This window comes from Oncorhynchus gorbuscha, linkage group LG09, assembly GCF_021184085.1.
Source record: "Oncorhynchus gorbuscha isolate QuinsamMale2020 ecotype Even-year linkage group LG09, OgorEven_v1.0, whole genome shotgun sequence".
NCBI lineage: Eukaryota > Metazoa > Chordata > Actinopteri > Salmoniformes > Salmonidae > Oncorhynchus > Oncorhynchus gorbuscha.
The window spans coordinates 17330511-17344630 of NC_060181.1; the positions used below are offsets into that span (position 1 = coordinate 17330511).

General features: G+C 41.5%; 1 protein-coding gene across 2 annotated transcripts; it reads left to right on the top strand.

The window, feature by feature from the left end:
- Positions 1–1599: 1599 nt before the first annotated feature.
- LOC124042708 (coiled-coil domain-containing protein 126-like) lies at positions 1600–13693 on the top strand. 2 transcript variants are annotated; one of them, XM_046360799.1, is made up of 3 exons: positions 1600–1927; positions 12499–13111; positions 13311–13693. In XM_046360799.1, exons 2-3 carry the CDS (start codon positions 12886–12888, stop codon positions 13556–13558), a joined length of 474 nt encoding a protein of 157 aa, XP_046216755.1. In that variant the 5' UTR covers positions 1600–1927; positions 12499–12885; the 3' UTR covers positions 13559–13693. The 2 variants fall into 2 exon arrangements, with proteins under 2 accessions (XP_046216755.1, XP_046216756.1); XM_046360800.1 differs by lacking the exon at positions 1600–1927 and adding an exon at positions 2232–2477.
- The last annotated feature ends 427 nt before the right edge of the window (positions 13694–14120 follow it).

Below are 14120 nucleotides of genomic sequence, written 5' to 3' on the forward strand. Positions count from 1 at the left end.
CTATTACATTTTCGAGGCTGCACAATTCTTAGTGAACGAATCAGTGTTGTATTAGAGATGGATGATGTTGTTAAAGTGTACCTGTGTGTGCAGAAGCAAGGTGTCTCTGGGCCGATCAGTTTAGTCTATTCCCCCTGGCCTTCCAAAGCTCACATACAGCCTGCTGTGTAGTCGATGGGGAAACACTGTTCTTTTATACTCATCATATTCCTCTGGGGGAGAATATAGTCTGCCGCCATCGTCTTCACCCACAATCCTAAAACACAACAACAGCTGCCACAGCACTGGGGTATGATTACTAGTTCTGATCATTGAGTACCCAGATTCTGCAAAGTATGCCTTCCCTCCTCAAATAAAATACTGATACAAAAGGAGTATTCAATATAGCCAATAGGTAGCCTAGTGGTTAGAGCGTTGGACTGGTAACGAAGGGTTGCAAGATCGAATCTCAGAGGTGACCAGATAAAAATCTGTCGTTCTGCCCCTGAACAAGGCAGTTAACCCACTGTTCCTAGGCTGTCTTTGAAAATAAGAATTTCTTCTTAACTGACTTGCCTAGTTAATTAAAGGTAAAATATAGGGTAGACTATTAGACATTCACACCACAGGAGGCTGCTGAGGGGAGAGTGGCTCATGCGAATGGCCATTTATGAGCCGTTATTCACCTATGTAGTCCAATTAGATTGATCTGCTAATGAAGGGAAGGAAACAAGGAATGGAGTGATGAAGGCTGTAAAATACACTGACTCCAAACAAAATGGACTTGGTGAAATTTGACATACAAGGGATGTGTGTGCACTGTCTAAGTTGTCTGAACTGAAGGCAAACATAACAAAGCAAATAGGAGTTCAAAGTCAGTGAGGTGACTCAATAGGGAAATTCCAGCAGTAATCCAGGATGAATATAATCCTAGAATACATTTTATTTGGCAAAACAAACATTCTGTACTCTTCAATGGAGTCTTGTCAAGACATCATCTCCATCACTCAAGTTTTTAGATACTGTTTAAACTACATTTTGTTGTAAAATCCCTCTGCTCCTCGATTGAAGTCCTGTGCTCACATACGGTTCAGCACATGGCGTCCACGTAGCTAAGCAATGGGAACGGTCTCTACCAATGGTCTCTGCACCCCCCCCCCCCCTTTCATTTCTCCCGCCATTGATTTAGGATTGCAGGCGCAGGTACCTTGATTTACCTATACCTCATCTACCTGTCGGTCAAATAAGCCATCTAATAATTAATTTCCAAAACGCTTACACTGTTTTGAATTTGAACTTGTTTAATGTTTTTTTTTCTTCTCAATTTAGCGCCGTGATTGTCTTGTTTTGCACACTTTGTACAAAATAATCAAATGCAGTACTACAGGATATTTCTTAACGTAGCTCTTTATTAGCTAGCTATAACTGACATATTTACGTATCGCCAACCAGGATCAAACTGACCATGACTTAACCATTTGGGTGGTCTTAACCAATCATAGCACAGTATGATATGGCGGTAAAATGCATCCAATTACAATTCAGTATGTTTACACATATGACTATTACAGTGATGATAAGGAAGAATGAGCACACTGTACTCATTGACCAAAACACTTGCATGTATGTTTATGAGCAATACATTTCCCACAAATCCCTACGGCAAACAGTGAATCGTAATGACGCAAAACACAACACGAGGAGAAACCGGCTGAACTCGCGAACAAATAAAAAATAAATCCTAGACATGCAAACAATTATACAATGCAAATTTTACTTCCGAATTGCCGATTTGTTTCAATTACATTACTTATGAAGAGTATTGAATAGTTAGAAGCCGTACTAGCAGAATTTCGGTATCTGCCCTGTGCACTCATCTGTTCTCAGTTTTGGAATGGGATTGCAGACTGACGTTTTGAACAGCAGTGACTCAAACGAACAAATCCAGGTAATATAACGTTCATTTGTTTTTATAACGGTTTGATAAAATGCAATTAAATACTGTTTGAGGTGTGAGACAACTTTGTGGGTGTCTGATTTGACACTGGGGCAGCTATCCATGTTCGATATCTGTCAAGACTAGCTAGCGCGAGCCATATTTACGTCATGCACGATATCAACAAGCTAGGCTAGCAGCTAACTAACTGCCTGAGCACTGGAAGCTAGTTATATATAGCTAGATTTCTAGAAAACTGCTTGACTAACGGTTAAGATAACAATATAGCTATCGCTACTAATATCAAGCTGAAATGCATGTCTTTGTCAAACGGTTATAAAGTATGAGTTATTAGTATGTATTTGGGCTCAAAGTTGAGTCTTGAGGCTCCAAGTCAAGTTATTTTATATCAAATCAGTCATCAAATTTGTGACTCGAGTCCAAGTCATGTGACTCGAGTCCACAGCTCTGGGAAATACTAATATTACTAATATTATGGATGATGGCAGTGGGAAACCAAACTAATAGATTGCAGTCTCCTTGTCCATAAACTGCTTTCAAGGTAAGGACACAAATACTTTCTTTACTCTCTCTTTAGAATAGATCTGGAAGAAAATCCTGCTTGCTCTCCAGGGGGTTGGCCAACCCTGATATATGTTTCTAGTGCTGGGTGTTTGAAAATGTTCTTGTTATAATAATTAATTTGTCAAAATCACCCATCCTTAAAGAAAAATCTAATGAATATCAATATTCAGGTGGTTTATGCCTACTAGTTGAAGATCCTTGCCATCATCTGACTCTACATAGACCAAGTATGATGTGTTTATGAGTTGAGTCCACCTACCATCTCTACCTAGCATGTGCACACTATTAAAATGTCAAATTATATTTGAGGGCTGTGGCATTTAATATCCAATGCTTATTTGTAGAACTTATTCAAAACTGTCTGTGAATGGCTGCAAAAATACATAGCCTCGTGTAATTCATTTTCACAGACAAGTTGGCATATCAGATTTCAAATATGTGATTACACTAGCTAAATTGGGAAGAAGGGGAATAATAAAATACAAATAGTGTAAGTGTAGGTAATACGTGTTATTGCTGACAAGCACCCTAATTGCCATTTTTATTGTAGCCCATTGTTAAGAATGAGAATTGTCCACAGATCAGACTAAATAAAGTAAATTGTTAATAGAAGCTCCTGAAGATGACAAATCTGCCCCTACGCCCTAATCAAATAATTTTTCTAGTTATTGCCCCCCTCTAGAATCAAACTTACACTTTTGGGTTCACAATCTGTTGGATTTCCATAGTTCCAAATCAGGTCACGCTACCAAACTTCCCTGCTAAAACAGACTGTAGGTCTGTCTGCTGCTTTTTCATTGTCAGTCTAAATGGCAATCACCAAACGAAGGGACTTTAGTGTGGACTTTCTCTCTCTCTCCATTCAGCTCCACTCTAATCTTGAGGGGTGTTTCTTTAAAACGCACAATCAATCCCATTGATCCCTTACATAACTAGACCAATCATAACCTTCATGTACATAGTAGAGGTCGACCGATTAATCGGAATGGCCGATTTCAAGTTTTCATAACACTCGGTAATTTTGGGCGGCATTTTTTTTTTTTTACACCTTTATTTAATCTTTATTTAACGAGGCAAGTCAGTTAAGAACACATTCTTATTTTCAATGACTGCCTAGGAATGGTGGGTTAAGGGGCAGAATGACAGATTTTTACCTTGTCAGCTCAGGGATTCAATCTTGCAACCTTACGGTTAACTAGTCCAACGCTCTAACCACCTGCCTCACGAGGAGCCCGCCTGTTACGCAAATGCAGTAAGAAGCCAAGCTAAATTGCTAGCTAGCATTAAACTGAATCATAATCACTACTTATAACTACACATGGTTGATGATATTACTAGTTTATCTAGCGTGTCCTGCTTTGCATATAATCGATGCAGTGCGCATTCACGAAAAAGGACTGTCATTGCTCCAACGTGTACATAACCATAAACACCAATGCCTTTCTTAAAATCAATACACAGAAGTATATATTTTTAAACCTGCATATTGAGCTAAAATAAATCCAGGTTAGCAGGCAATATTAACCAGGTGAAATTGTGTCACTTCTCTTGCGTTCATTGCACGCAGAGTCGGGGTATATGCAACAGTTTGGGCCGCCTGGCTCATTGCGAACTAATTTGCCAGAATTTTACGTAATTATGACATAACATTGAAGGTTGTGCAATGTAACAGGAATATTTAGACTGATGGATGCCACCCATTAGATAAAATACAGAACGGCTCCATATTTCACTGAAAGAATAAACGTCTTGTTTTCGAGATGATAGTTTCCGGATTTGACCATATTAATGACCTAAGATTCGATTTTCTGTGTGTTATTATATTATAATTAAGTCTATGATTTGATAGAGCAGTCTGGCTGAATGATGGTAGGCACCAGCAGGCTCATAAGCATTCATTCAAACAGCAATTTAATGCGCTTTGCCAGCAACTCTGCTGTTTATGACTTCAAGCCTATCAACTCCCGAGATTAGGCTGGTGTAACGATGTGATGTGAAATAGCTAGCTAGTTAGCGGGGTGTGCGCTAATAGCGTTTCAAACATCACTCGCTCTGAGACTCACACTTTAAACAATGCTACTTAATATAATGTTTACATACCCTACATTATTCATCTCATATGTATATGTACAGTGCCTTGCGAAAGTATTCGGCCCCCTTGAACTTTGCGACCTTTTGCCACATTTCAGGCTTCAAACATAAAGTTATAAAACTGTATTTTTTTGTGAAGAATCAACAAGTGGGACACAATCATGAAGTGGAACAACATTTATCCTTGTTCTTCATGATGCTCTCTGAGCTTTTAACGGACCTCTGAGACTATCACAGTGCAGGTGCATTTATACGGAGACTTGATTACACACAGGTGGATTGTATTTATCATCATTAGTCATTTAGGTCAACATTGGATCATTCAGAGATCCTCACTGAACTTCTGGAGAGAGTTTGCTGCACTGAAAGTAAAGGGGCTGAATAATTTTGCACGCCCAATGTTTCAGTTTTTGATTTGTTAAAAAAGTTTGAAATATCCAATAAATGTTGTTCCACTTCATGATTGTGTCCCCCTTGTTGTTGATTCTTCACAAAAAAATACAGTTTTAAATCTTTATGTATTGTTGTAATTGTCATTATTATCGGTATTGGCTTTTTTGTCCTCCAATAATCGGTATCGGCGTTGAAAAATCATAATCGTTCAACCTCCAGTTCATAGTGCTATGGCAAGACAGGACAATGATAAGAGGTTCCACTCGTGGTGTTAAATTGCATTCGCAGATGCTCCGATTTCAAAAATTATTTGGAGCACAGTTGAAATGTTAACACACTATACAAATGGACACATTAGAAAAATAAAAGCATTACTTTTCAATGCATAAGAAGAGGGTCAAATGCGTGTCTCACGGCCAATGAGTGAGAGTTGGCAGCTCTGATAACAATGCTTGACAGACATCAAATTGTATTTGTCACATGCTTTGTAGACTAACAGTGAAATGCTTACTTACTGTTCCTTTTACAACAATGCAGGGTTAAAGACCACAGGAAATTTGTTTTCAGTTTGGATATTGGTTTGATGTTTATTTTTCTCATCAATACCTATTTGACAGGAAGTCCAAGGATGATTAGGGTGATACATCTAGAATCAGATGACAATAGAGAGCAAGGTACAGCCAAAATGTTGTTTACTTCGTTTTCAAAGTGACTGTTAGTTTCAATGGTTGAATTTTACACACTGGTGCCTAAGGGTCCGTCTTAAAAGTGCAATCAGCCAAACCTGAGAAACTACATTTTTGTCTCAATTAAATTATCTAGAGATCAACTATGTTTTTACCTTTTAAGAGAGGTCAAGGAACCCACCGCACTTGTCTGTAGATCATATCGACAGTGAACTATTGCAAACTAGACCTACTACAGGAAATAATGTAAAAATCTGTGAAATGAAAAACAGCAATTCTAATGGGTGTACTATGGAGGAGGGACGTCAGTGACCAACTATGTTATTTTAGATGTATATGTCATTTGGATTGGCAGCTATTAAATTAGATCTGTACATTAATTAATAACCACAGCTGTACTAGGGGAAATATTTTTTAAATATAAATCACAGGTGAGGAATTTTGAAAAAATAAAAGCTGTACCTTTTGATGAGAGAGGTCGAGGAACCCAATACACTTGTATGTTCATCTGTAACTCATAGACAGTGAGCTGTTGAAAATATCAATGGAAAATGGAGCGAATTGACAAGCGGACTTGCTGTCCGAAGTTAATATTGTGCTTTTGTAAAGAACAATGTAGGATAGACTTCCGGACGATAACGATATATCACTCTATACCGTACCAAACCTTTTATGAGCCTTTCAAATTTTAAAGAATGACAAAATATTGCTTTTAACCATATAGAAACAGAAAGGGGGCATTGCACGTGTTTTTACTTCCCGGGTTAAAACTGTTCAAACATGAAACATAAACAAAGGTACATGGAGTAAAATTAAATACAAAAATATTTAAAGTACTTAGGATGTAAAGAAAATGAAAACATTTTTTACCCTTTCAGGGCAAATATGAAAAGTGCAGTCTTTTTTTCAGCATAACACTGGTCATTATGAATTCAAGTTATAAACCTTTTCAAACGAACTTCTTCAAGCATTAACCAGAGAGTCTGTATGTTTCTCAGTTCACCATGTAACAATTCACTGCAATTCAGTGCCGTGTCAGGAACACCAGCCTGTTGACAGTTTCTTGCTTCAGTTGCCCTATGGCATGTGAACACATTGCCCCCAGTTCTAAATGCTCTCTGAGGGCCAATTTGTGGCAGGCATGCATAGATATTTCTTTGTCTGACAACTCACTTGTGAGAAGTTGGATACGTGGACTCGCCACCACTCCAATGGATCAGCCTCACTATCTGCTGCCATTATCAAAGTGTAGCTGTCCAGCTCTTGCTCAATGACCTGTCTCAATGTTCTTAAGGCAGGTGCACTACTGGTTTTCTTAAAAAAGGCACCACGGCTCTTGGACTTATTTACTGATTGTGGAGCAGTGGCAGCTTCTTTCTCACTCTGGTCCTCTTCAAGAGAGAAGTCTCCCACGGCTGTGTTCCCTACCAGGAGGGCTTCTGTCTCGGAGGCAGCTCTCACATTCACCTCCACCAGCTTCTCAGTGGTCATGTAGGTGGTCATGAACCTTGGGTCCAGAAAGGTTGCCATGGTGAGCAGCTCTACTGTTTCAGGGTCGGTGTATTTGTCATTCAGGTAATTGAGGACCATCATCTTAATCTCTCGGATCAGTTTGGCTTCGCCCTCATTTGATTTCAGAACCTCCCTCTTGACGATATGGAGGACGGGCTTCAGATAGGACACACTCATGTATGTCTCTCCTGACAGGGCATCTGTGAAATCCTGGAGAGGCGTAAGTGCTGCCGTGACAGATTCTAAGACCTCAATGTTTTGCCAGGAGTGTGCAAGTTACTGTGTTTTTTTGTCTGCTGCCAGGACTTGTGTGAGGGCCTTTTTTCTGCTACAGGACTCTCTCCATCATTGGCAGGTGAGATCCCCACCTTGTCGGAGATTCTGTGATGGGCTTGTGGAGGGGCAGGCTCAGTTGATCCTGTACACTTATCAGGGCCTTCTGCTTCTTCCAACTATAGGAAAATGTGCTGACCACTTTCTTGCACAGTCCTGTGGAAACCGGAGGTTCATTTTGGACACTCCTCTCTAAAAAATAAAAAGGTGAACAATTATTACATATGAATCACAATTATTCAATAGAAATAACTTGGCATCTGCTGTAATTACCATTTACAGAATGGACACTTGGCGTGATTACAAATTTAATCCATCTATAGATTTACATACAACTCTTGTGATTAAGAGAGAATGTTCCTTTAGAAAATGGGATCATTTATTGAGTAGGCTATTTATTATTGAAAGAGGATAGATTCATATATGGAAACCATAGGCCAATGTATCAATTCTAAATAAAGACTAATACCGAGAACACTACAAATATACAAAACAATAAATGTGAAAACAGTCCTGTGTGGTGAAACAAACACAGACACGGAAATAATCACCCACAAAATCCCAACACAAAACAGGCAACCTAAATATGGTTCCCAATCAGAGACAATGACTAATACCTGCCTCTGAGAACCATATCAGGCCAAACACAGAAACAGACCAACTAGACACATAACATATAACGCCCACCCAGCTCACGTCCTGACCAACACTAAAACAAGGAAAACACACAAGAACTATGGTCAGAACGTGACAAAAGCAATGTAATCCATGTAATGTTTGGGTATGGCACACATTTACAAAATATTATAGGTTACTAGTCCAACGCTCTAACCACTAGGCTTCCTGCTGCCCCAGCTATAACTTTAAACAGAGGTAAGGAATACAATAGTTTATTCTGCATTTAAGTTGTTGTTTTTAAGTTCTGTTATTTTTCTACCTAGCTCTGTGTTTTGGACATTGAAACTTACCAATAACAATGTAGCCTGTGCCCCAAACACCCTAGTCTTGTCCATTTGTTCAGCTCCAATGCTTTGACCATGTTCGATCCGCTGTTGGTAGTCATGCATACTTGACGCAACTCTTTTTAAGGCCGAGGATGAAAGTGCCTCCCTCAGCTCAGCTGCAATTATTTCTCAGGTGTGGTCATCTGGGAAATAAGAGGTCTGAAGGCATTTTCTTTGCAGCTTCCAGTTGTCGTCAATGTAATGAATTGTGAGGCTAACGTATGGCTCTGTGGTCCGGCTTGACCATAAATTGGCAGTGATGGAGAAGAATGCCGCATTATCGATTCCGTTGGCAACTCTGTCACAACATTCTGTGTAGAGTTCTGGTAGACATGTTTTGCTGAAGTATTTACGGCTCGGGATCTCGAATCTTGGGTCTAGAGTTCGAATCAACTTTCTGAAATTGTCTTAATCCACTGTTTGAATCGATTCCATGTCTTTCGCAGTGTGATATGTAATTGCACTCGTTATCTCATTCCACTTGTTGCTCTTCTTGTCATCGGGACTACCACTAATGAATGATGCGTTGAGTGGTAGCTGAGTGCAGGTCTGGCTTGAAGATGTCTTTGGACTTGCTCCACTGTTCTGGGGTTTGTTGCATGTATTCTGGTAGATTCGTCATATTCGCGCACATGCAAGGTTTTCAAGTGGTGAAAAAGATTGCTGTTTCCACCTTTGGCTAGCACAATGCATCGACACAATTTACACAGTACTGTTTGTTGGTCGAGGTCGGATATCTTAAAGCCAAACCAGTTCCAAACGACAGAGGAGGCCCCCTTTTCTAGAACCAATTCTCTGCCGTCCTGGCAAAATCCATATCATGGCACAACGTCATCCCGGTATTCACGTTGATACTGGTATACCGCCCACCCCTCGTTTGTTTCTGAATTAATTTACTACTACAGTGCATGATTACAATTTATTATGCCTAGATATCATCATGAAGTTCCCTCCTTCATCCAGGAAACCACATATTCCCATGAAAGCAGTAAGAGATGGATAAGGACCTTTGCACTCTCATCTATTGTCATAAGGAACGTCATGCAATAAGATAGCCATGTCATAAAGTCAAAAAATGCTAGTTAGTCTCCTAGCATTTTGTGGCTCTAGGGCTTATAACATGGCTATTCCAATGTATTGCCTTTCCTAGCCCAATATTGGAGTAAAGGAGCCAAACGTCAGTCCCAAGGACCTTACATGTTCTGTATAAATGGTGAATCGGCTCTCGAAGCCAAAACAGCCAAATACTCCATTTAAACGTGGATGATTCTCAATTGCTGTACAGTTCTAGAAACATGAATCCTTTCATATCACATACAAATAATTTCACAAATGCTAAATAAAAACTGTTTTAAAACAGTTGCTGCCAACTTCTTGATTTAGAAAATGAAAGTAACCTATGTCTGTATTAGAAAATAGGCCTACTGGGCTTCCTGAGTGGCGCAGCGGTGTAAGGCATCACTACAAACTCGGGTTCGATCCCAGGCTGTGACATTACCGGCCATGACTGGGAGTGCTATAGGGCGGCACACATTTGGCACAGCGTTTAAAATATATATATATATATAATAATAAAAAAATCTTTAACCAGGCAAGTCAGTTAAGAACAAATTCTTATTTTCAATGACTGCCTGGGAACAGTGGGATAACTGCCTGTTACCTTGTCAGCTCGGGGGTTTGAACTCGCAACCTTCCGGTTACTAGTCCAACGCTCTAACCACGCCCTGCGTTGTCCAGGTTTGGGGAGTGTTTGGCCAGGGGGGCTTTACTTGGCTCATCACGCTCTAGCGACTCCTTGTGGCAGACCAGGCGCCTGCAGGCTGACCTCTGTCGTCAGTTGAACTGGGTTTCCTCCGACACATTGGTGCGCCTGGCGTCTGGGTTAAGCGAGCGGGTGTCAAGAAGCTTGGTTTGACGGGTCATGTTTCGGAAGGACACATGACTAGGGCTGTGGAGTCTTTACATATACTAAATATACAGTATATGTGAAATTAGTCTTGATTTAGAATTGACCATTATCATGCACCTGTATCGAAACGGGATCAGCGGGGGAAAAATGCATGTCATCTATGCACTTATATAGCGACTGGTGGGCGCTTTTCCCCGTGATTTATTTTCATGCCAGCCAGGTAGGCTATACTCCTGTTGTGAATATAAGCAATGTGCTTAATTGGAAAGTTGAGAATTAAATATAGTAGGCCTAGCCTATATAAAGCTGAACCTCCTATTTTTAGTAGAGGCCATCATTCTGTTGTTTCCTGCAATTGCATAGCCTATTGGAATGTTGTGCAACAAGCTCATGGGCTCTCATGAAGTGTTTGATTCTATTTTTTTGAAGACATTTGCATTGATGTCAGAGTGATTTAGCGGGACAATAAAGTGCTGAGTACCAAAAATCAAATCAAATGTATTTATATAGCCCTTTCGTACATCAGCTGATATTTCAAAGTGCTGTACAGAAACCCAGCCTAAAACCCCAAACGGCAAGCAATGCAGGTGTAGAAGCACGGTGGCTAGGAAAAACTCCCTAGAAAGGCCAAAACCTAGGAAGAAACCTAGAGGAACCAGGCTATGTGGGGTGGCCAGTCCTCTTCTGGCTGTGCCGGGTAGAGATTATAACAGAACATGGCCAAGATGTTCAAATGTTCATAAATGACCAGCATGGTCAAATAATAATAATCACAGGCTGAACAGTTGAAACTGGAGCAGCAGCACGGCCAGGTGGACTGGGGACAGCAAGGAGTCATCATGTCAGGTAGTCCTGTGGCATGGTCCTAGGGCTCAGGTCCTCCTAGAGAGAGAAAGAAAGAGGGAATTAGAGAGAGCATACTTAAATTCACACAGGACACCGGATAGGAGAAGTACTGCAGATATAACAAACTGACCCCTTGACACAAACTACTGCAGCATAAATACTGGAGGCTGAGACAGGAGGGATCAGGAGACACTGGCCCCATCCGATGACACCCCTGGACAGGGCCAAACAGGAAGGATATAACCCCACCCACTTTGCCAAAGCACAGCCCCCACACCACTAGAGGGATATCTTCAACTTACCATCCTGAGACAATAGCCCACAAAAATCTCCGCCACGGCACAACCCAAGGCAGTACCAGGCAGTTAGCATGTTTGGTAGGCTACTAATGACCATTTGCATTATCAGAGCTTGGAGAAGCCTAATTACTGTGACTAAATGGTCACTTGGAATTTGACTGCCTTCATGACTCGTGACTGCCGGTGTGGCAGAAATACGGTCACAGCAACAGCCCTACGCTTGACCCAAACTTTGCCTCCCCCGAGCCAATTGGAGAATTTCAGTGATGAGACAATCAAGAAACTGGGAAGAAAAAGGGGGTAAAGATTACAATACAAAATAATAGACCTACAACAGAGAGAGGGGATTTTGCCCTGTTCATAATCCATAGATCTAGGCCAGGTGTTTATGCAATGGGGAGAAACATTTAGAATGTAGGCTACATATAATGTATAGAGCGGCTGTCATGAATTCCAAGTCCTCACAACAGAGCATTATTTAAGTTCTACTACATTCATTTATTTCTAAACAGCCTCATGAGTGGTGAAATACAGATAAAAATGCCATTAACATAGTTGTTTCTTCAATGCTCATGATTTCTTACATTTTAGTCATTTAGCAGACGCTTTAATCCAGAGCGATTTACAGTGGCAATTAGGGTTAAGTTCCTTTCTGGACAGATTTTTCACCCAGTCGGCTCAGGGATTCAAAACAGCTACCCTTTCGGTTACTGGCTCAACGCTCTTAACCACTAGGCTACCTCCCTGTCAAAGATGTCTGTTCTACACAGTGCTTTCTTTCTGAAGTACGTTCCACAACATTGATGTGCCCTTCTGAACCCGGCCCAGATTTCTGATTGATTGTGTCTTGGTGTCATAGATTCTCCACAGATTGAAACATGACACGGATGACTCATGTGTTTCTGTCTGTCTCTCTCTCTTTCAGATCCTCCCTTTCCGAATGACTCAGGCGGCTATGTATGTGTTTGGGTCTCAAGGTTGACTGCCAGGTTTGGGCCCCATGATTGGCTGCTAGGTTTGTAAAGTGTTCTACTCCTCCAAACCCAACCCAAGCCCTATATCCCCCAGTCCTAACCCCTTAGCCCTGTGTCATTATTTTGCCTGACTAGCCCGAGCTCCACACACTTCTAGCCCCAAACCCTTAACCCTTTGCCTCCAGATCCCTCTCCTTTCTTTCCTAACACCAGCCACCTCCAGACCCAGTACCAGCCCCAAGCCCCTCTCCCCAACCCTGTTCTTCCAGTCCCACCCTCTATTCCCCCAGACCCCTACCCCTCTCCCCTGGCCCAGCCCCACATCCAGCCCCAGTACCATGCTGGGGAGGAACATGTCCCAGAAGCTGAGCGTGCTGCTGATCATCATGGGGCTGGCGTGGGGGCTCATGTTGCTACTCTACACCGGGCAGCAGCAACACCACCAGAGCAGTGGCGAGCTGCATCAACAGATCCTGGAGCTGAGCCGGCGCTATGTCAAGGTGCTAACCGAGGAGAACCAGAACGCACCTGGAGGACCGCAGGGCACCTCCATGGCTGGTTACGGTAAGGGTTGCTTTAGAGCTAGAGAAAAGTCCAGAAGCCACCATTTAGTATTTTGTTGTGGCACTGGAAATGAGGAAACACTCATCTACTACTTAAACAAAACTACTTACCACATTTTACTTGAACCAAACAAATTGTTTAAGATTTTTATTCTCTCTTTCTCTCTCTCACGTACGTGCACACACACACACAAACACAGCTGATCTGAAGAGGACCATAGCGGTGTTGTTGGATGACATCCTGACGCGCCTGGTCAAGTTGGAGGGGAAGATTGAGCTGGTGGCCAACACTTCAGTCACTAACTCCTCCCATCTTGCTGTGGGTGCCTTGGCCTCAGCTCCAGTTGCCTTACACAAAGCCACCAAGGAAGACACGCCAGGCAACCACCACCTGGAAACCGCTCGCATCCCTCCATACACACCCAGCAGACCTCTGCCAGGGGTATAGTAGGGCCTGAGGCCCTGTTACAAGTGCATCCTTTCTTCCTAAGTTGGTCACTGATCTAATAAGGTCGGTAGGGTGGTAACTCTCATTTCACTTGTTTATTAATTTACAGATCAGTGATTATCTCAAGGGAGCAAGGAAAGATATATATATATATATATATATATTTAAACCTAACCCTGAGAAAGGACTGACTGCCTGTTCATTTCCAATAACTACATGGCTGATTTCCATTTTTATACGAAGACATTTTAGTCCATGACTGAAAGTATTAAAAAAGGTGCTATTTTAGCTTCCCTTTTTTAATGGTTTCATCATGGATGGGTCTACACACTGCGGATGTCTTTGAGGATGTCTGTAGGCAACAACATAGCATCAACAATAGTAGAGGAAATAGACAAACTTCTATACTCTGTAGTGTCTTCAAGGAGGGCTGATGATGCTGAATGTGAATGGCACTCCCACCCGGATATGACTTACCTCGGACATACTGCCTGCGGATTTGCAATACTGCTTCTAATCCCATCCATATCAGAATGCTGAACTGTAAAATGTTCTCATGGTA